At 35.8% G+C, this 22,681-nt stretch overlaps 1 protein-coding gene across 2 annotated transcripts; it reads left to right on the plus strand.

Annotated features, from left to right (window-relative positions):
• The first annotated feature begins 12,017 nt into the window (after window positions 1-12,017).
• LOC102684255 (parkin coregulated like) lies at window positions 12,018-22,657 on the plus strand. 2 transcript variants are annotated; one of them, XM_069195854.1, is made up of 9 exons: window positions 12,018-12,131; window positions 13,557-13,624; window positions 13,828-13,992; window positions 14,476-14,543; window positions 14,783-14,873; window positions 15,937-16,071; window positions 16,579-16,686; window positions 17,016-17,096; window positions 22,081-22,657. In XM_069195854.1, exons 3-9 carry the CDS (start codon window positions 13,849-13,851, stop codon window positions 22,144-22,146), a joined length of 693 nt encoding a protein of 230 aa, XP_069051955.1. In that variant the 5' UTR covers window positions 12,018-12,131; window positions 13,557-13,624; window positions 13,828-13,848; the 3' UTR covers window positions 22,147-22,657. The 2 variants fall into 2 exon arrangements, with proteins under 2 accessions (XP_069051955.1, XP_015199465.1); XM_015343979.2 differs by lacking the exon at window positions 22,081-22,657 and adding an exon at window positions 18,296-21,509 and having other exon boundaries at window positions 12,019-12,131.
• The last annotated feature ends 24 nt before the right edge of the window (window positions 22,658-22,681 follow it).

Raw genomic sequence — 22,681 nt, forward strand, 5'->3', positions numbered from 1 at the left:
CTTTGCACAATCCAGCATGCTTTGATTGTAATGTGTACCGCCGCCACATAAAATTGAACAATCAGAGGTTGTTCTTGTTCATCAGTAGAGTGATTTGTCTTGGGATATTTAGCTTGTTCAATCAATACAATTTGTGTTGTTACCAGTGTTTGTCGCATACGATATGAATTTCTGAAAAATATTCTTATTTTTCTAGACAGTCTCTGAAAATGACAAGACAATGTGGAGTAATCTTTAATGTGTCATTAATTTTCCAAATAGTTTTAAGGTAATTGTTTGTAATTATAGTGATAAATGATACTGAGGTATGTAGGGGGGAGACTGTACAAAAAGGAAACCATTGTTCATGATTATCGATGTAAGTCTTCTGCCTTGCCATCCACATGTGCTTGCCTGTCATGTGCGTGGTTGTGATGAGTAAATGTATCATCCATGATCCGCTTCAGTGTCAGATAAGAAACCAGCAAATGAGTCTTGGTCTTAAATATGAAATCTCTGGCTGCATCTGTGTTGATGTTAGACCTGTGGCAGGCTGGGCATTTTGAAGGCCACAGAACAAAGGATAGGAATTCAATGCCAAAAGTTATAACTTGCATTGTTTTATTTCAGTAGCTCCCATACAGTTGGTATTGTGAGTGGGATTGACCAGGTTACATGGGATTAACCCTGAAGAAGTATCATGATGTAGAATCGGGTAACTAACTCAGTGTTTGCGCATGCTGCGCTAGACTGTGATCAGTTACAGGTGGGTTTAACTGATAACTCCAATTATACTGAAGAAACAGTTCCTATATAGGATCTGCACATATCTCCATCTGATCATCTAACAGAAGAAATACAAAAAAGTTGAGCCTACATGAGCCATAACTACTCTCAGTCTCAGTCCAAGCTCCAGCTGTGGATAATATAAGGTGTGCCTTAGCATCAGACAGGCAGAGTTTGAGTTAAGGACAGAATGGGTGGTGCTCATTGCAATATAGCGTGCACAAATTTGAGCCAAAACAACGCCAGACAGTGTGTGTGAGACGAGGGCATCCAAGCCCTTTGATAGCCTCCTGTGAAAAACGAGACCTGTTCCTCAGAGACTGAGGTGTTCTTTCTTCAGCTGTAATTGAGTTTGCTCTTTGATGTTTCTGGTCAACATTTTATTGTTGTTACCCTTTTAAGAGAAACAGAAATTAGTATTTCAAATACCTAAACAATTGTACTAGGTAACTTTGATTCCTTGCACTCATTAAATCTTAATATTGCAGTTTTACAAAGTCAGTCAGTATGAGTCACATTTACTAATGTTTAGAAAATCTAAATACCGTGATCCTACAAAAATCACATATCTATTACGTAGGTGACATTTTTAAATTCCTGACAATTTCTGATCAGCACAGAAACCAGGGCTATATATTACATATCTTTAATCGGTTTAGTCTCATATGAAAACAAAGCCTTATTGCTACACATGAAATATTTTGGTATCATGCCTTTAAGCAAAACATAAATTTTAAAATATATAACAGAAACGTTACAGGGTGTAACCATAATATTGTTTTTCTAATTACTCAATGCAAACAGTTACCTAACGTAAGCAGGCTTAATTACAGAGGATCTTACTGTTTATATGACAATGCCTGGCATTCAATCCATGTGTCAAATTAAATATTATGTTGCTTTGGAAACCACAGGTTTCCTGGAAGCTATTATTTGGAAAAGAATGCAGAAATGACTATGATTCTTGTTATTTTTTGTTCTGTTTTGTTTTTGTTCTGTGTTGCTTTGTATCTATTTTCAGTTGAAGTGGACGTCTCTCTTTTGATGTCCTCTGGGCGAGGCTGTGTGGGAATTGGAACAACTGAGTTCACAAAAAGCTTAAGCTGTCATTGGCATAACATGTTTATTCCATAATAGAAGTTGTTAATAAGCAGTCCTTCCATCATTTTAATCTTTTCTCCAAAGAGCTGTGAACTCTGCTATAGCTTATAGTGTGTTGTATCTTGGCAAGGTAACTTGTTCCTCCCTTAGGAACACCCTATAATTCAGACTCTTTAACCTTTGAATATCTATAACAAATCTGGGTTTCAGTCTGTTCATTTCAGACGTTAATCCAACCACACAGATAATACTCATTTCAATATATGACTAATTGCATAATGAACACATCAACCACATCCAAGTTATAAAATATCCCCTAATAATTCTATATTTTTTTCATTTGGCAACTGTATTGTGTCAGTCTGTGTATTTATTCAGAATGTGTTTACTATTTCCTAAACTATATCCTTAGAATAGTATAAAACTAAAGAGACCCTTACAGTTGAAAGCAGTAAGGAATGAACTTTAATTAATCATATAGAGAATTTTACAAAACCAGTGTTCATAGATATTTGGGTCCATTGGACCTCTTTTATTTACTGCAGTAAAATAATAATATGCAACCACTTGTTTTTATCAGAGGTGCATTGGATGTTATTAACTGTAGGTTCATATTCATGGGAAATATTGAGATATGTAAAGAAAACAAATGCAACACATCCCCAGTGCTAAGCCACTTATAGTGGCTTTTGTTGAGTTTTTATTTGCTTAACTGAAATATAATATTCAATAAATAAACAATTCAGTAAATGCAGTTTAGTGGTTGGTTGGCCTAGCTGGGCTAAATCATATTTATTGGCTATTGGATAGATGACAGTAAGATAAATGTTAATTTCCAACCACAATAAATGTCAAAGAAAAAAGAAAGCATACTGAGTCAAATGGGACCCAAAAGTCACAAACTGATTTACACAAGCTTTCCTAAGCAGTAAGGAATTCACTAAGATCCAGTCTCTTTTGTATTGCTGCAAATGGAAAATAAAAAAATATATATTAAAAAACATCAAAACTGGAACCTAGGCATTACAAGCCCCAACCTACTGGTTTCATTAAAATCCACTTAAAATGTGTACGTTGTGGTCTTTTGCTGATAAAGTGTGTTGATGACAGCCCTTTTATTATGTAGAGTTACACTTTACATAAAGATGGTGCAAGCTTTATAGTTACAGTATGTGCCAATTAAATCACATTATCACCTTACATAAAATATTTTCTATTTTAATTGTATTACAGTATCCTTATAAATGTGTAAGTTCTGTCATAATCTTGGTTGCTTCTCTATACTTGTGGAGCTTCTCTGAGCTCTAAAGGGCTACATAGACATTAAACATATATACTATACGTCTATACATAAAACAAAACATGATACATATTCTAGATACTGACAAATATTTTATCATATATTTTATCAAGATAACAGGACATAATCTTTCACTGGGTCTGTGTTTATGTGCTTACTTTGATTCATATGCATATTTTGATTAATTCTGTCCCTACCACATTTAGAATAATATATTTAATCCTCTATGATGAGTAGTAATGACACTCCGCCAACAGCAGTTTTACAGTTCCAGAACTTCACCAGCTCAGGACTATGTATCAATGACACCCAAATATCTGAGTCACACAAATTAAGGTTTCCAGGCCTGAGAAGAGAAGATTATGCTGAATGCTATCAAACTTTTATTTTTATCTGATTGGTTACTCATTTCAAATGGGCCTATGTCTAAAATCTAGACAAATAGTGATAAAATTATTCATGAGAAACATTTCAATGTCAACTTTCAGAAACTGGTACTGTATGAGGAAGAAACGTAGTTTTACCTGATGCTTTTCTGCATAGTGGTTTAACACTTAAACTTTCCACCATCACTATTACTCTCACTTAGCTTTAGAATTTTTTTTAACCAGTTATGTAATGATATACAGTATATAGCTAATATATTAATTTACAATAATAACAAAGTGGCACAGAATAAGTGATATTTACTGGTAACTATTTAATTACAAAGCTTTGGTTTTCAGCCTTATGTTCTTGATTTTCTTGTTTTTTCGTTGCCAGCCAAACATTTTATTTTCATTGTAAAAAGATTAGTTTAGCATAGTGGATTTTAGCTGAACTGTAAAATTTCCTCTAAAGTGTTTTGCATACCCCCAGGATAAGAGTTTAAATATAGGGGTAGCACGAAGTAGAGTGGTCTGTAGAGATTTTTTAAAAATCTCATTATACTTCATCAGGATTACAGAACTACACCAAAATTACACCAACACCACTGTTTTATACACATCTTGCATGGATTTACTAGTGTATTAAAAAGGTTACTCATGATTGTGTTATTTGGCTGGTATAACAATCTTGCAAAACAATACTCTCATGGGAACAACAGAAGAATATACCAACATTGCTATATGTCACATGGGATTGTTTATACATCATTAAACATTATGCGTGACTGTAACATTTTTATAATTTATCTATAGTAAGATACAGTATATGGGTATGTAAAATACAGGAGCAAGATGGACCCTGTATGGATGTTTGAAGGACTGAAGATTTGGAGAAAATCCTCAGAATGAACAAAATAATTCAACAATCAACTAAACTGGGGCTGCACTGCAGATCTTGTAATTGGCTGGAGACCACCCCTTGAGCAGTTAATTAACTACTTTAAGTACTTACTATACATTTTCACATGGGTCAACCAGCCAATCAGGCAGCCCGTGGAAGCTAGCACAAGAGCCGCATTAATTAGTCAATGGCTCAGTCTATAACATTATTCTTCACGAACTAAAATTCATACCTTATTTTAAAACTTTCAACAGGTCCTCCCAATTATTCAATCACAACAGTCACATTCCTCAGTGTACTTTGAAGCCTCAGCTGAAATTGAACAAGCTGTTTAACTTGCTTCCTTTAAATCTTTCCGGTTTTGCCTGGAGTGCTCTGCTTCTCAGGCATCCCCAGAGGTAAAAACTTCATGGAATCAGATCAGAGGAAGAATTTGTCTTTGTTGTATCTAAATTGGTGACAAGGGCACAAAAATGCAACTGCAAATTTGATAGTTTAAGAATGTCACATGCACTGTATTTATTCCAGCCTAAAAAGATGCAAGATGCCACAACAAACAACTGCAAAAAGGAACCAGGCCCCTGGGATGGTGAGTGCTGGAAATTCACAGCAGTTGGTTCTACATCATTTTAATGTACAGTACACTCAACAACCATTTCTCTTTAGTTTGGCAATGCCAGGACTGGTAGCTCATGATTGTCCTTGTCCTAACAACTCACTTGGTCACCACAGCAAAACAGAAATAGAGCATTCATCTTCAACACCTTCAAAACCATTTCTATTCAGCCAGAGATACATAAAATGCCATCTTGTAACAGGCCAATACAGCCCAAAAGTATCAGATAATATATGGTTTCAAGAGCAAATCCTCCCTTTCCATCTTCAGTGTGATGATTGCAATGACCAGAACTTGTTGTTGTACCCACACCTTTCCCAAAGAAAAATATATTTTTAAGTCCTCTCCATTCATTTACATATTTCATCTTTTCAAACTTCTCCCTCCAATTCCTGTGATTACTCTTTCTCACCTGTACTTTATATTCTTGGCACTTTTCTCTTTCATACACCTGAAGAACTTTGTGAACAAGTAAACGAGAAGAGAAGTGAAGCACTATTTTTCAGTGTGGAATTAACTTTTTCTTGTTTCTTTGCAGCTTTCACATGCTGACTTAGCTCAGTACTCAAACACCATTGTACACGATAGTCTTACAACCAAAAGCTTTGAGCACAACATCTATCTTGTGGTTAGTTTTGCTTTCACTTTTAGTGTAGGCAGGCAGACATAGCTTATTTCCTGGCAGGACAATGCTCAGCCCTTTCTGCCAGCATTACACCAGCATTCCTTCATGCAAACAATGGTCAGGCGTTGGCCAGCTCATCATGATAGTATAACATGGGCAGCAATCATGCAGGAGTGGTAAATAGAAGTACTTTTACATTAATGCCATTGCTCAATTATCCTTAAAAGAACTATTTTCACCAGCAAGAAGAAAGCCGCTATGAGATAGAGTGAAGGTGGGGGTGCCGACTAACAGAGGCCAGGCAGGTCAGGGTGAGAACCTGAGACCCCAGACCAGGATGGGGAAACATTACACTTGCATACCATATACACAAACCTCTGTCAATGAGTTAACAATGTCCTTGATAATACCCAACTATCCCAGACAGGTTTGCATCTATCCCTGCATGCTCTCCTGGGGCTGACGTCGCCAGCCCCATTGTTTTTCTGCTCAGTGCCCTGATGAGGGTGCTACAATAGGTTCATGTGAAACCAATTAGACACTGGAGTGATAATAATTAATAATAATAATTGCTTACACCTATATAGCGCTTTTCTGGACACTCCACTCAAAGTGCTTTACAGGTAATGGGGACTCCCCTCCACCACCACGAATGTGCAGCATCCACCTGGATGATGTGATGGCAGCCATAGTGCGCCAGAACGCTCACCACACATCAGCTATCAGTGGGGAGGAGAGCAGAGTAATGAAGCCAATTCATAGATGGGGATTATTAGGAGGCCATTGTTGGTAAGGGCCAATGGGAAATTTGGCCAGGACGCCGGGGTTACACCCCTACTCTTTTTATATTACACACCATTAATAAAATAATATTGTGCAAAGCATATTCTCATTCTTATATTGTGGCTATTCTTGGTTAAGTACTTTGAGTTCTGACTGTTTTCTTCCTTTGACTTGTTTCTATTTTGGAACATCTTACTGGCATTTTTCCAATCTTTCCATTTTGAACTGTTTGACAATGTTAATGAAAGAGCTTGGGTTTGACTGATTTTTGTTTGCCATTTGTTTGCCTGATTTTGTTTGCTATTTTTGCTTTTTTTCCCATAGAATATACCCTATTATATACCCTATTGTTTAACTATATCCAGGCCAAAAGAGATGTTGGTAGCAGAACTCCCCATCAAGATACTGTACCAAAGCATCATCATACCTACCTTTTTCAGCACTTGTTTATTAGAGTATTTATTCTAACCCTGTTTGATCATGATAAATATCAGTAAACAATAATGAATAGGTTTTAAGGTAATTGTTTTGATTTCCCAAATACTTTTGTTGTGGTATTATTTTATTTTTTTCTTTCTGTATTTTGTTATAACTCATACAGTACATTCCAATAGCAAGTACACTATAAGAGCCACTGTATTTTTTCATTTTTTCAATTCATATGGTTATGCTTGCCAATACTTTGCATTTACAGCATGAATACAAAAGAACAAGTAATAGGTTTATTCCATGCTGAAAAGAGAAGAAAGAAAAGACAACATTTCAGCCGTGAAGCCTTCTTCAGGTACCTTCTTTAAGCCTCACAGCTGAAGAAGGCTCCACGGCCAAAATGTCTTTCCTTTCTTCTCTTTTCAGCATGGAATAAACCTATTACTTGTTCCTTTGCAGCCTACGCATGCTGATGCAGCTACCCACCTGAAAAACTATAAATACAAAAGTTCCTAAAGTCTTGTGGTGTTCCACTTTGTAAAATAACAAAATGATGCATACACATTTTTAAACATAGTATTTTAGTCAAATACTGACTGCTCAAACTGAAAACTGCCAAGGGCAAGATAACATATAGTAAATGTCAGCAAAAACTAATGTGAAAAAACTGAAATACAGTATTTAAGCTCCATGAACTTAATATTTTATGGAAGTTCATTTGGTAGCAAATACAGCTGTGTGTATTTTTGGGTATTTTGCTACCAACTTTGTAATCAAAGTGGACATTTTGGTGCAATTTTTGCCTGTTCTCCTTGGCATATTTGCTTAATTCTCATGTTGCTTGCGGATTGCTTATGTACAGCAGGTTTAAGTCTTTCCACAGATTGTCAGTTGGAGTCTAGTCTATATTATGACTGGGCCACTCATGGATATGATTTCTTATTGTTAAGCCACTCCAGTATAGCTTTGGCCTATGCTTTGGATGATTGTACTGCTGAAAGGTGGTGTTTTGTCACAGTTTTTATGTCTGAAGCAGGTTTTCCTCTAAGTTTCACCAGTACTTTGCTCGATCTATGTTCCCATCAGTCTTAACAAACTTCCGAGTCCCCACTGATGAGAAACACAACAATAACATAATCCTGCCCTCACCATGCTTGACAGGGAGAGTAGAGACAGGGTTCACTGAGTGATGCTCTATGTTGGGTCTGTGTAAGCTGTAACACTTTGCATTCAGACCAAAAAGTTCCAATTTTGTCTTGTATAATGACAAAACTTATTGCCGTTTGTTTGCAGTAGAAACTACTTGTTTCCTTATGCAAGTTTGGAGAATTTTTTAAAGTTCAATACGAACTCCCTTTGTGGAGTGATCAGGATATTGATAACTCAAGAACATTTTCTGTAACTCAAAATTACCTACTGTATGGCCTCACGGTGGCATCCTTAACCAGTTTTCTCTTTGCCTAGCTGCTGATCCCAGCAGGACAGCCTGTTCTAGGCAGCATGTAGGTGCCTTCCACTTCCTAATGATCACTTTCAAAGTGCTCAGGGTGATATTAAGGGTCTTTTTTAATGTTTTCGTATACTTTTTTCCTGGTCTCTGCCTTACAGTATATGGCTTTATCTCTGAATTGTATTGAAAGCTTCTTCGCCTTCATAGTTGAATTTTTACTTTAAATTCAGTATCCGACTGCAGTAATCTACAGGGCCAGATGTAGTTGTTCTCAAATCATGTGAAACAAAATGATAACGCGTACAGAGGCTGCTCAACTAAAAGTGTGGATGATAAAGCAAAAAGTTTGAATATTTATGCAATCATGACCATAATGATTTTTCTTTTATGTCAATGCTCTACCTACTTCTGGAGTGGTTTGTGTATGTAACAAATAATAAATTAACAATACCTTAAAAATTGTAATGACTGCTAGGTTTAGAGCAACAAAATTTGAAAACTCTGCAAGTACTTTTGCAAGGTACTGTATACTGTATATGATCTTGGTGCCATTGACCAAAACAACCATGATAAAACATTTCAGTTGTGAATGATATGATTTCATATCACATGAGTAATATGGATCAAATCCATAGTTTAGTAAAACATCATATACCCCAAAAATATAATTTGATTTAATAATATATTCACTTACAGTCATTAAAACATGATTTGTAAAGATTTGAATAAATATGCCAGGTAACTCTATCAGCATACTGCTTTCATAAAATGTTTATACCAATTTACTCTTTCAACTATTCATAATCTTTCATGGAGCAATGTGAATAGACTGCTTTAGTTTGCATACTACTTGCAGGGGTAGTTTAAATAGAGCCTTTGCTGCCTTCCACTTAAAAAGTACAAGAAATCTTCAAGTAATATAGAAGCTTATTTATAGCTGAAAGTAAAAACAGTGGCATGAACTCAAGTAAATATTAATCTGCTCCCTTAAGTGGATTGCTGGAATTGAAGCTCTGTGCTGCTACTATCCCATGTTTTTAGAAAAGAAAAACATTTCCCTCTGCTTCCCTGCTTGGATGCAGCTATCTCATGGAGTTTGAGTTATCTTTGATCTGTGTTGTGAAGAATCAGACAGACCAAAGTCGTTTTATGCATAGCAAATACGACATGCTGAGCAGCTTCATGGTTAATTGATTAAAAAGATTCGGGCGAAGGTATCAGATCAAAGCCCAGCCTAATGGTTTTATGTTACTCTAGAGGGCTGTCAGTTCATTTTTTGACAAGTTTGACCTCAGGCGGAACACAGTGTATAGCATGTAGCTGAAGCTGGAAACTGGTCATCTTTTATTCACAAACGCAAAATGCTTTAACCAGAATCTGTCCCTTCCTTAAGCTAAGGAACTCTCAAAATCCCTCAAGGTCAGAACTGTTTAATTTACAACAGTGTAGTGTCTTGTTCAACTAAAATTAAAAAACACACACTATGGAGTTACAGCAAAATACCCAGAATTAAATATACTTATACTATCTTTAGATTATAATAAACTTTGTATTCAGTTGGAAGACAACATGTATTGTACTTACACACATGCTGTTTTCTTTATATATATGAAAATGTGATTAGTTAAAACTTGTAGTCTTAGCAGTGTTTTTATGCCTTGTGGAACTGCCTGTATGTGTTTTTTTTTACTGTTCCTTTGGTTTATATTGCCTGTTAACAAATTCCTGGATTTACAGCACATGCAGACTAGCATAGATTGCCATCTAGTGGATCATGTTGCATGTTCACTTAACAGACTACTGTGAATGTCTCTTAATAATAAATAATAAATTAAAAAATGTTATTACTGCTTTCGGGTTGATGTTATCCACAAGAACGTACAGCCAATGAGACAATTGTACAATACATACGTTTCCAAGTTTGTCCATAGCCATTCCCTCTGTACCAGATTTTTCTGGATCTAAGTTTGTTATATCAATTTACTAAAATTATTTTTTGGGCTTTGGGATGTGGACTAGGATTATTCAAGACTCCTGTCCTAAAGCTTTTCTCAAAATTTAGTCTGCTAGCCTGATCATTAGCTTCCATAGTGTCAAACATGTGCCGAGGGAAAAGGTAGGAAAATAGACCCTGAGCAGAGTCAGAAGGTGAGAAAACTGAATTCCTAAAGCGAACGTAATTCAAATCGTCAGGCTAGAATGAGGTCGGAGATCAGGAGCAAAGGGTCAGAAGCCCAGAGGGTCACAAGAAAAAACGAGAGGTTGGACTAAGTCGCAAACTGGATACATAGTTCTGGTTGAGGAAACCTTAATAGTGAGTGAGGACAAGTTGCAGAGTGGGAGTTTAAATACACAAGGCAAGTGACGTTAATTAGTGAGTGATTGGGTGCTTGTGGAAATGTGACGGTGTTTGTGACACCCAGGATGCCTGAGTACTGACAGGGGGTGCACTCTGGTCCATTGTTGCACCTGGATACAATTAATTAAAAAGTGATCAACTCTAAATCACTTTAGGATTGGTCATGGTCCATTTCTTGCTAACCTCTATAGATGGAGAATCAGTGCAAGCCCTCTTTGTTCCTGTGGGATGGAGCAAACTAGGCAGCACATCCTAGAGGACTGCCACAGACTCAGGAGAACTACACACTCTCGACACAGATGAACCAGAAACTCTCATGGATTTTGTATTCACTAAATTAAATCAAAATTATTAATAGCTGTAATAATAATAATAATAATAATAATAATAATTGCTTACACTTATATAGCGCTTTTCTGGACACTCCACTCAGTGCTTTACAGATAATGGGGACTCCCCTCCACCACCACCAGTGTGCAGCCCTACCTGGATGATGCGACGGTAGCCATAGTGTGCCAGACCACTCACCACACATCAGCTATCAGTGGGGAGGAGAGCAGAGTAATGAAGCCAATTCATAGATGGGGATTATTAGGAGGCCATGATTGTAAGGGCCAATGGGAAATTTGGCCAGGACGCCGGGGTAACACCCCTGCTCTTTTCGAGAAACGCCCTGGGATTTTTAATGACCACAGAAAGTCAGGACCTTGGTTTTACGTCTCATCCGAAGGACGGGTAAAACAACTCCTTGTTGCTTAGATCGTATCCCTTCCTCCTTGCTGAAAGCTTGCTTGCAAGACATCTGCCCTATTATTGTAAAAAATATTAGTAGTTCCCTTTTCATGGGTGTGGTCCTTACTGATTTATAGACTGCATGAATCACTAAAAAAGCCTGGCTTGGATTCTAATGTAATGATGAACTATACACTTATTTCCAAATTAGCATTTCTTTGAATGTGTGTTTGCACATCATTTACAGGCACACATGGTAACAAATGATCAGGTTCAACCATTCCAGTCTGGTTTTCATACTGAGACTCCTTGATCTTTGTGAAGCTTTTGTATCACTGTAGCCCAAATGGTTGAACACATTCTTATCAATGGCACAGTCTTTAAATGGTTTCACTCATATCTGACTGAAAACAGGTAATGTGTGACTTTTTATAATTATAATAATACTACATAACAATATGAGCCTATTAAATTTATCATTCGCCACAGACCGTCTAATCCAAAGTGCTACTGAACCGGCATCGAAAATTTCACACGACCAAACCTCCTAAGCATAAACTGATTTAAGAAGATAATTTGTCCCTCTCGCTTTTCCGTAGTACAAAAAAATCATAGCAACAAGCCGCTTGTCTCTTGAGTGTAAACAAAGAAAAGCAGTAAGCATCCATGTGTTGTGAATATATGTCTAGACCATTAATTTCGGTAAGTATTTTTTAATGCGTTTTTACACTGGTAGAATGCTCCGCGTGTGAATAATACTGACATTCAGCAGACTGGAAACGGGATTGTCTTCGATTCTCTGTTCCTTGCTCTGTTTTAATTTCCAATAATTCTTCAAAATCAAAGTAATTTGACGTTATTGTTTAACACTCTAAAATCAGAATATCGGCATGCTGTATTGTCGGCAGACTGCCTTAATTTAACCAGGGTTTGGATTTATACTGGATCTGTTTGGCGTTTTGTCACTGCAGTGTTCACAGGAACACTAGTAATAGGTGACGTACGTTTAATGTCGATCTTTTGATGCCACGGTGGGTGGCAACGTAGTTTCACAGAAAACTCTGAAAACAGTCCCGTTTTTAATATATACAGATAATTCTGAACTGTTTTTAATTATTGCATGCCACAGTCTAGGTACAAATTGACCTATTGTTATGTTCCAAATGAACTCAGATTCAGTTGTATACTCCATATGTTTTGATTTTTAAACAAAAAAAAAGAATACACAATTATTTGTTTTGATTAAATGGTTAGGGTATTTTGTCTATGAATAGGGCCTTCTGATAATTCCCAGTGTTGGAGCATCTACACATCAAGGATTATAACTTCAAAGGTTTCTCACTGTGTAGTTTTATGGTGTGATGAGATTTCATGACTTTTTGATAATCTACTGGCTGTTTTTATTTGTCACTGTAAAAGATTAGTACCATCACCAAATCTGAGAAGGGTAATACTTTTTTGAACTTCTAGCTTAAACTTACTTCTAGCTGAGATAGTTCCTACAAAATCCTCAGATGTGTTCAAGGTAAGTTTGTCAGATGCAGAATTGAAATTCGGTTTTCTACATACTTCTTGTGGAACCTAATTTAAAATATGATGACATTGTGGAACCTATTTAAAAATTTTTGATGACATTTGTATTATTGAATTGAGATTTTAACTGACTGTAATACAGAACTCCTGTGATTGTTTTGCAGGTTGTGATTTCTTCCAATTTTAAAACCTTGGAAGATGCATGTCTAATGGGCTCTCATAGCTTTCACTATTTTTAAGGAATTATCAGTCTTATTTCTGTTTAGGGTCCCCTATTTGTCATGTTGGTGTGGATGCAGTGTGTGGATATAGTATGTTTTTCTCTTATCCTTTATTCTGTTCTCTATCCTGATTGCTAAAGACATCCTATCTCGTCATTTCCATCTCCAAATATCTTATCTTCTATATATCTTCTAACTTTGTGTTCTTTGTCAGTGCAATTGATGGTATAATTCTTAGGCTTCACTAAGATGTATTTAAGCAGTCTTAAAACTGGGAAGCCCTCAGTCAAAGCAATATATTTAACAATGAATATATAACCATATATTATTTATTAACCATAAAAGGCATTCCACTCTTTTATCTCCTCTCCAGACAGTTGAAAATGTAAAGCTGGGCACTGAGGCTATTTTACTGCACGTCGCACGAGTTTGAACTCAAAGGTGAGTCTCCATATAATGTTGAGGACATACTATTGTTACTGGACACATAATGTTCTTTAAAAATGGTACTGGAAAAATAATTGGAATATCAGTGAGTTCAAAAGCCTATCATGTTTCTGTTTCTTGTAATAAATATACCATTTGGCAGCACTTATCCTGGATAATCCTGGATGGTTTTTTATTAGTTTTTCTTTATATTTTAGGGAAAACTTTATGAAAGCAGAATGTCCGCAACTTTCCGTGGGAAACCTGCAACACAGAAAGCTAAAGCCGAACCAGCACTAAGAGTGACTTTAGAATCCCAGGTTCCTGTACGTAAGCCTGTGGCAAAGCCCAGTGATCAACTCAACCCAAAGACGGTGGATCCTGTGAGTGTTTTCTTCTGCAAAGCTAAATCTGCTGTCTGTAGGTCTGATTTGTCAGAGTTTGCTTTAGTTGAGCACAGGGAATATTAGTTTGTGATCTTTGCCATTTATTTTTCTGTAATGGGAGATGGAAATATGCACTCTTTGCATGTTACCTTATCTGCTGCATGTCACAAACAGAGACAGCTGTCATTTTTGGAAGTAAGATTAACACATCAGGTTTCCTAGTTTCCTCACTGTGTTGATATTTGTTTTAAGACCACTGTTTTTATCAATGTGTTGATATTTGTTTTATAGATAGAGGACATAATGAGTTCTGGAGTGTGATTAATATATAAATATCTAAAATGAAGAGGTGGGTATAGAATTTAATACATGCACGCATGAAAGTGTCAACTATATAATTAGATTAACAGCTTTGTAGTGAGAAACAGCCATGATACCATGAAAGAAACCTTGTTTTTACTTCTTGTGCTTAAATTTCAGTTCTGTGGTCCAGGGAAGACACAGTCAGCATTTTCAGCAGTGTACTCCAAAGGGGGCATACCCTGCAGGTACAGTTATTCTTTTCAAATGATGTGTTGTAGAAGTACTTATCCTCATAAAAATGTATTTAGGTTCCTTAAATAAAGTAGATTCTTATTTCAAATTTCACTTTTCTGTGTTGCTAGAGCTCAAAACAAAGCTGACTTTAAATGTAAACTGTTTGGCTTTAGTTTCATAGTTCATGACTTTTGAAATTTGAAATGTATTGAAATTCATGTTATATTGCCACTTTATTTCATTTGCTTAGACTGGTTCATGGATCTGTCAAACACAAGTTGCGGTGGGAAATTCCTCCAGCATCCATTGATTTTGATCCTTTACTTGTGACACTTGCTGAGGTAAACTGTTATATTTGGGGGGACACTTGCTGAGGTAAACTGTTATTTTCTGGGGGGGGTGCTTGTTGAACCATCATGCTATAATAATGTTTTTGTTTTGGTATTTGGAAAAATCCATTCTATACAATTCATCTATAGCTACTTAGCAGCTAAACCTAAAAAGAAGGAAGAGAATTCTCTGATCTTCCTTTTTGTGTATGTCCTCTGGATTTCAGCCTTAGAATTAAACCTGAGTAGGTTGCACAGCTGTTAAACCATGTGTATGGAGACCCACTCAGGCAGTCTCCATGCTGCTTCATGAAGTACATGATTAGAGAGCTTGATGTAGCACAGAGAGGAAATTGAATAATAGTTGATTCTTTTTCCAGTGGGAATAAAAAAAGCATTCCTGTTAGTATCTAGCTACTATTAGAACCTTGGCAATTATGGGAATAAGCCTACCTTAGGGATTTCCTAGTCTGGAAAAACTGTTGATTTTAGAGTAATTGAAAAAAGTTATTTATTCTGTGGTGATTGCCAAGAATTTTATGTATTTCTTGTCTCAGTATCTTTGAATGATATTTTTTGTGGTCAAAGGAAGAGCAAATCCAAATTATTCATGATAATTATGGTCTCACTGTACCTGGATAATGTCCTTAAAATATAACAATGTTGGCCAAATTTGTAAGATGAGATATGCAATATATCATAAGTGAAGGATTTAAAAAGCCAAAGATCTTTCCTGTTCTTGAGCATTCAGTGAAACTGCATGATTTATGTAACATGTTTAAAACAAAACTTGGTCGTGACTTTAGTCACTATGTCAAATAATGTATTATATATGATTTGAATATCTGCCTGGAATAAAACATAGCAAATGGGATTAGTTCAAAGAAAGAAAGATACTAGGTCTCCCTGTATTGCTTTGGCAGCTGTTAAATATAAAATGTACAAACAGAAGAACTCTTCCAGTACTATCTACATTTGCTATGTTTGTTTTATTCTATAGTTTAAGTCAAAAATCTTTTTATTGCTTGGACTCTAAAACTAGGGATAAATGAAAGAATATTTTCTTTTCTTTCAGGGGCTGAGAGAGACTAAACATCCATACACGTTTGTGTCACAAGAGGGCTTTAGAGAGTTACTCCTTGTTGATGGTGCAGCTGAAAAGGCTATACCCTTGCTTCCAAAACTGGTGCCAGCACTAAAAACAGCTCTGGTGAGATGTGAAAATTAAGTCTCGGAGGAGGGGCAGCCTAAGTTTCATCACACACCTGTTTCCCTCTTAGCTCATCAATTACTCAAAGCCTTTATAAAGGAAGACATCACCACTTACCTTTGCAGTTTTGTGTGTTGTACGTTTTGTCCCTGTCCCTGAGTAGTCCTTTCTTCTCAAGCCATCCAGTAGCTGGTTACTTCAAAGCATGTGGGTTTCAGTCCTGATGTACAGTACTTTACATTTTCACACCATCGCTGCTCAAACAACGAACACTTTTTCACCTGTCCTGACCTCCTGATGTTGTTCGCTATATATTGTTCTATAAATATTTATCTTCTGTAACAGATATGAAGATCTCTATAGTTTACAAAAGATTATATATTCCATACCATGGACAAAATATAACAACTTTTTATGTATAATACTATATGTATAATATTTTACATACTGTTTATATCTACATACTGTATGTTGATTTAATTTTTTTTCTTCTGTTCCTCCTTTAAGACACACAAGGATGCTGAGGTCTTTGAAAGAGGGTTGAATGCCCTGGTTCAACTAAGTGCTGTTGTTGGTCCTGCTCTGAATGACTTTCTTAAACATATACTCACCAGTGTAAGATTTTTATCAAAATTATAACGTTGGTAACTGCTGAAATATACTAGATGTATCTTGCAGAATGATTTGAAAAGAAATGCTTCACAAAACTAGTAAAAACATCAATAAGTTTATTTTTATATCTTATATATAACTTTTAGTGCAGGTATTATTTGCCTTTCTAAAGACTAAAGTGAAGATTAGTTTAGTTTTGCAAAATGCTATGTAAAATCAGTCTAAAAATATGAAATTAATAAAGTAATTTAGTTTGAGGATTTTGGATTTAACATGAACTTTAGGATGTTCTACTTCTAACATTTCAAAACAATATTATACTGTATTTTTAGCTTTCAAAGAGACTGATGGACAAGAAATACAAAGAGAAGGTGATCAGTGCATTACAAAGTCTAGAGGAGCATGGGGGAAAGGTAAGCCATGTGACTAAACTTCCATTATTACACTCATAGATTTGTAGAATTTGTCAAGAGCACCTATGTTTATCTAAAGTGCCTGTATCATGTATCACCACAATGGTTTGTGTCATGTTTCTTTTTAAAATTCTGCAGTACACAAACTTATTTTTCATATAATGTTCAGGGGGTTATGTGAGTCATTTTTAACTTAATTAAAGGGAAACTGCAATGCCATTTGCATATTTTGGGGTTAGAAAGAATCAGCACTGATGAGTGCATTTCAAACTGCAATAAAAGTAAAATGTACACAGTAACTTGTAAAACCTCCAATTTGCATCACAAAAGAGATTACATTTCCAGGTATGTGCAGGACCATGTTCTGTGATTGAGAATGAGGCAGCAAAACGTCCGGTGACGTGTGTGGCCCTATGGCATTGTAAACAAGCAGGCTTGTCAATCTCTTCTAATCTAATAGAAATATTGCTCTCAATTTTGAGACAAATAATACTTACTCATTAACTCTGCATGCAGATCACATGGGGACATTTCTGCAGTGAAATGTCTGCTGCACAACCTGTATTTGATTGCTCGTTTATCACATTACGTTAGTCATTATGGAGACTAGTGAGCAGGAAGGGGCTAATGAGCAGGAAGGGGCTACTTCACGTTGCAATTTGTGGAAACTCGAATGCGAGTTTGCAACAACATGGCGGCTTACATTAGTTTCACAAAGTTCACGATTTTGTGCTTAATTTGAAATTTGTCATTTTTTTCTGAAACGTTAATGAATTTATATTGCTACTGAGATTTAATCACCAGTCTGAGAAATTGGAACTGCAGTTCCCCCTTAAGTTGGGAGAAGTGCTGTACATAACCAGAGTACTGAGTCAATTCAATGATTTATACTATATATTAGTCACAAGCTATGAGAAAACCTTGGATTTCAAACATAAGTGGTGCTTTCCCAGTGGCTCAGCTGGTAGAGGCATTTTTCATGCACAGGTTAAATTTTATTCATCATTCTCCACCGTAAAAAGTATAAAAAGAACATATAGAATTTCCTATTAAAAACTGAAATAGAAAAATTGTAGAAGTAGATGTCACTAGACTTTTGCATGTTTTTGTAATTTGAGTAGTGGAAAGGATATTTTTTCTTACTGAAATGTTTTGGAAAGTAGTACAGTAGGCAATTCAAAGTGTTGTTTCTGTTTCAGGCAAGTTTTGCTGTTATAAAATCCAAAATTCCAACTTACAGCTCTGTTTGCTCTTGATGGACATCTGGGATGAACTGACTGATATTTTTGGAAAATTCCAGGCTGCATTGTGACTGGTTAATTTTTAACACTTTTTTGGGTATTTTTGTCTTCATGTTTTGTTGAGCTGAAATGTATACTGAATTGTTTTGTTGTACATTTAGGATATCAGCTTTATCCTAAATGATTACCTTCCCATAGAAAGGATAGAAGAGTTATATGAAAAATAGATATGAAAGAGGATAAAGTTTAGTATAGTTTGATACTGATTTGCACTGTTTGTAAATAGTATTTTAATAACATAAACACAACAAAATGGTTTATAATATTTTTTAATCCATAAACCATGTTATTATTCTTGCAAGAAATAAAATCTTAGAATAACTGTATATAATCATACATTGCATTACTTATAAAACCCAAAACACACCATGTATATTAGCAGAATGTGAACCCATATTCTCTCTACCCATAGAATCTAGAGTAGACCAATGTTCCTAAAACATTTTGGCCTACGGAATGCTCAAACGATTCTAAAACTTTCACAGACACCTCTGCTCCCAATAATAATAAAAATACTTATAGTGCCATAATATTTTTAAAATGTAGCTATTCGGGTTCCTTTTTAAGGAGAGCATTTAGATATTTTTCTACTATTACATTTAACTCATTTTCTGACCTGTTTTGATTAATAGTGCTATTTCTGATGAAACACCAACAAAGGGAAGTTTCTTTAAAATGGAGAGCTTAAATCTCATATTTGACTCCATGTTCAGCCAGGGTTTGTCTTATTTTGCTTACAAATCTAGGAAGTGTTAAAAATACAGTTTTGCCTTTGTAAGTTGTTGTAAGTGCTTCAGAGCTATGTCAATGAGCCCAGGGTACTCTGTACTAATGCACAATTAGTAAACTATCAATCTTGATAGTAATCTATCACGTTTTCTCACTGAATATCAGCTCCATATGGCCTCAAGATTATCCACCTCTTTCGGTGGATGCTCAACATTGATCTCCTTCTTTCCAAACGGTGTTCTGATCCAAGTAAAGCCTGCATCTGATTCTGGGAAATAATAAAATACTCTGCAATCCACAGGCGCATCACAGTTCCATGTGTTAAGCTATTTACTTTATTCTGGACATTAAAGTTGCTAAAAATATTCCCTGGAAATCAGAATATGAAAAATATCAGATAAGTATGCTGGTTGAGCAAACAATTCACCCATTCACCGGTGGGTTGATTTTCGTCTCTTTGCATAGTTTGAAAATGAGGGAGAGTGGGTTCCTCTGTGACAGCCAGGTGACATCAGTATGGAAAATAACTTTTATGTGTTCACTGCCCATCATTTCATACAAGGCTTTAAAAATGCAAATATATACTGTATGTCAGATATACAGGTATGTGTGTATACCAGACACATTATATAAGGTTAGTATTATCCACTATATTAGTGGATTTGTTCATTTGGAGAGAAAAGTATTGGCTCTGATGCTGTCAGGCCTATGGATTTGATTTCAGTTTTCACCTTGAATTTGATACTAAATGGTATCCTTTAAAAGAGGTATCTTTTACCTGAACTCATTTTCCCATTTAGCATCATGAGTTCAATATTATTCTGTCCAACACAAAAGGTGAAGACATAGGCATTATTTCTGGATTGATCAGTAGTTGTACTGGCCCACAGACTGTCTGGAGGACCATCCAGGGTCTTGATAGTGGTCCCAGTAAAACACATTGGGAACTACTGGTCTGGAAGAAGAATAGTAAACAAATAGAAATAGAATAGAATAGAAAAAATAGAAAACAAAAGAAATAGACTTAAGGATATTATTAAAGAAAATGATACCTCTGACCCTTTTCAAAAGATCGCAAAATTACAAGTTGGCATTGGTGGTGTCACTGTGGAAGTGTCCAAACTATAGTGGTGTTTCCTTGACTTACTTTGTGTAAGTAAGCTTTTACTTTATTCTGGACATTAAAGTTGCTAAAAATATTAATTGTGCTAAAATATTAATTATCCCTTAATTGTGAGAAAATTCATATAATTGTTTGGGTGTCATACGCAGTGGAAAGTAATCAGTAACAGTAATTTTACCTTATTTTGTCTTATGAGCATAACACAAAGGTCTCCGTGTAGAGATTCTTTCTTAATACTGCTTATTATGGAATATTGTATGACTTTTGTTGTAAACTAAACTTAGTTTCCGTACGATTTGTTTGATCAATAATGGGTTATCCTCTCTGAAGACGTGTTACTTTGTAAAAAGTAAAAAGTTGTTTTGGTATTCAGAAAAACACATTCTAAAACAGTAAAGACAGGATAGAAATCTGCAGTACTGAAATGTGTTGCATTGTGAGCTATAGAATTTTTGCACCGCTAAGTTTCATCTGGGAATAAACAAGGCAAATTATGTGATGAGCTGAAATATTTATGAGATCTGTTGTGTGGGTTGGGTTTTCTCTGTGTGTTTTCTGCAGATAATTTTGAATTAGTTGTGATGTGGATTACATGATCATCCTGCACAAGTTTATCCCCAATGAAACTAAGATTGTCATAGCACTGTCACCACTAGATGTCGCCCTTGTTCTATACGGCCCTTTGGAAATGCTGGTGAATCAGCTTAGTTCACATTTCCACTTTACATTTGTTCATATAATGTAAAACCTGTTTCCAAGATTGTAAATTTATGCTGGTACAGTTTAGAGCTTTTTCCCAGCATGCAGTCTATAATTAGCATGGTGTGCCATTTATAATCCAGTGCAGACCTGTTTGTTTTTCTTGTTCTTTATAAAGATAGTGGGGCCTTCTTGAATGCAATTACAGTAATTACATATTAGTCTTAATATTGAGTGATATTGGATATGTGGATTTCATTGTGAAATCATAAAACTGTAGAATTAAGTTTTAAAAAATTTATGTGTGACCAACTTGAGCTTTACAATGTAAAAGTAGGTCACAGCTGTAAAACTGTTTATTCTCTAAAAACAAAGCAAAACAAATCTGTCCCACCACAACTGAGCCATGATTTTCCATTTTTAGACACTTAATGGTGCAGTCGCTATGGCAGTAAAGTGTAGTACCACATATTCAGAAATGTGATCTCTTTATCAAAACTTTCCAACCAGTACACATCTGTACTTAAGGTAAATAAAACACTGAGATTGATTTTATTGGCACTTATTGATGTCAGTGGGCTATTTCTTTTGTGTTCAGTGTGTCCCTCATTCACATCTACTGTGTCTAGTCAAGAATATTTTAATAAGAAAATGGGAGTAACAGACTGTATACATCGACTCTTGAGAGTAAATATTTCCTGTGTGGAGAAGATGTCATATCAATAAATTAGATTGGTTAACACAGATTTTGCCCCACCAGTCCACTACACTACACAGTTTTCAAGCGTGCAGAATGGTGCATAGCCACGTATGACAAATTACTTGTTGGATAAAACCCATGTACTAATTTGCTGTATATCAATTATGAAAATAAATATTAACACAAATGCTAAACTTTAAAGACAAATGGGGGCTCATATCCCATGTATTTATATTGGGGAACTTAAGGTTTACACATGAATTCTGCAACGTTATTTATGTACAGCATCTTTCACCAGGATTTTAAAACTACAGTGTATCAGCTGAAAATAAAACATGCAGATACAAATGCTTTGGGGAAAAAAGGATAAACGGATAAACAGAGGCTTTAGTATGCAACGTCCTGGTTACATATAGGTCTGCATTGCTGCAGGTGCCATGTGGAAGATATCTGGCAGTGTGGTTCCTGAATATGGCAGCAGTACAAAATTATTATTAGTTTCAACCAGCAACATGGCAGAAGGCACAAGAAGTCCATAATAGCATCATCTCTCCCATGCAGCTGCTAAGGTGAGAGATTTCTGGGGCCACATGTTGTAAAGCATGACAGATGTGGGATTTCTATGGTAAGTGTAACATCTGTTGTTTTACAGAATGCTCCATTGATGTATATTGAGAGATGCTGCAGATCCCCATTTCATTTTGGTAGAGGCTATTAGCTACCATACTGTGCAGGGGTTAATTAGCACCTAAAAGAAAAAAAAATCCACAACAAAGCAGCTGAATTTCATGCCCCTCCAGTCCACTACACTACACAGTTTTCAAGCTTCCAGCTCCTTAGTTATTTAATTGATAAGTTTCTAGACTAAAATGAAAGCATTAGATGCTTCCAAAATATAAAGGAAACGAATCAGCTTGTATTTCCAACCAGACTACCAATGTTCCAAAATGTCATACTGTAAGTAATAAGGCATCTGATTACTTTTTATTTTGCAAGCCAAGAAATATTTTGGTCCCCTGAACAAAAATCACTT

Source organism: Lepisosteus oculatus, chromosome 1 (assembly GCF_040954835.1).
Source record: "Lepisosteus oculatus isolate fLepOcu1 chromosome 1, fLepOcu1.hap2, whole genome shotgun sequence".
Lineage (NCBI taxonomy): Eukaryota > Metazoa > Chordata > Actinopteri > Semionotiformes > Lepisosteidae > Lepisosteus > Lepisosteus oculatus.

Coding starts and splice junctions, on each gene's coding strand:
- LOC102684255 (XM_069195854.1), top strand. CDS start 13,849: ATGTCCGCAACTTTCCGTGGGAAACCTGCAACACAGAAAGCTAAAGCC. Junction 16,687..17,015: donor TTAAACATATACTCACCAGT/GTAAGATTTTTA, acceptor CTGTATTTTTAG/CTTTCAAAGAGACTGATGGA. Junction 17,097..22,080: donor TAGAGGAGCATGGGGGAAAG/GTAAGCCATGTG, acceptor GCATTGCTGCAG/GTGCCATGTGGAAGATATCT.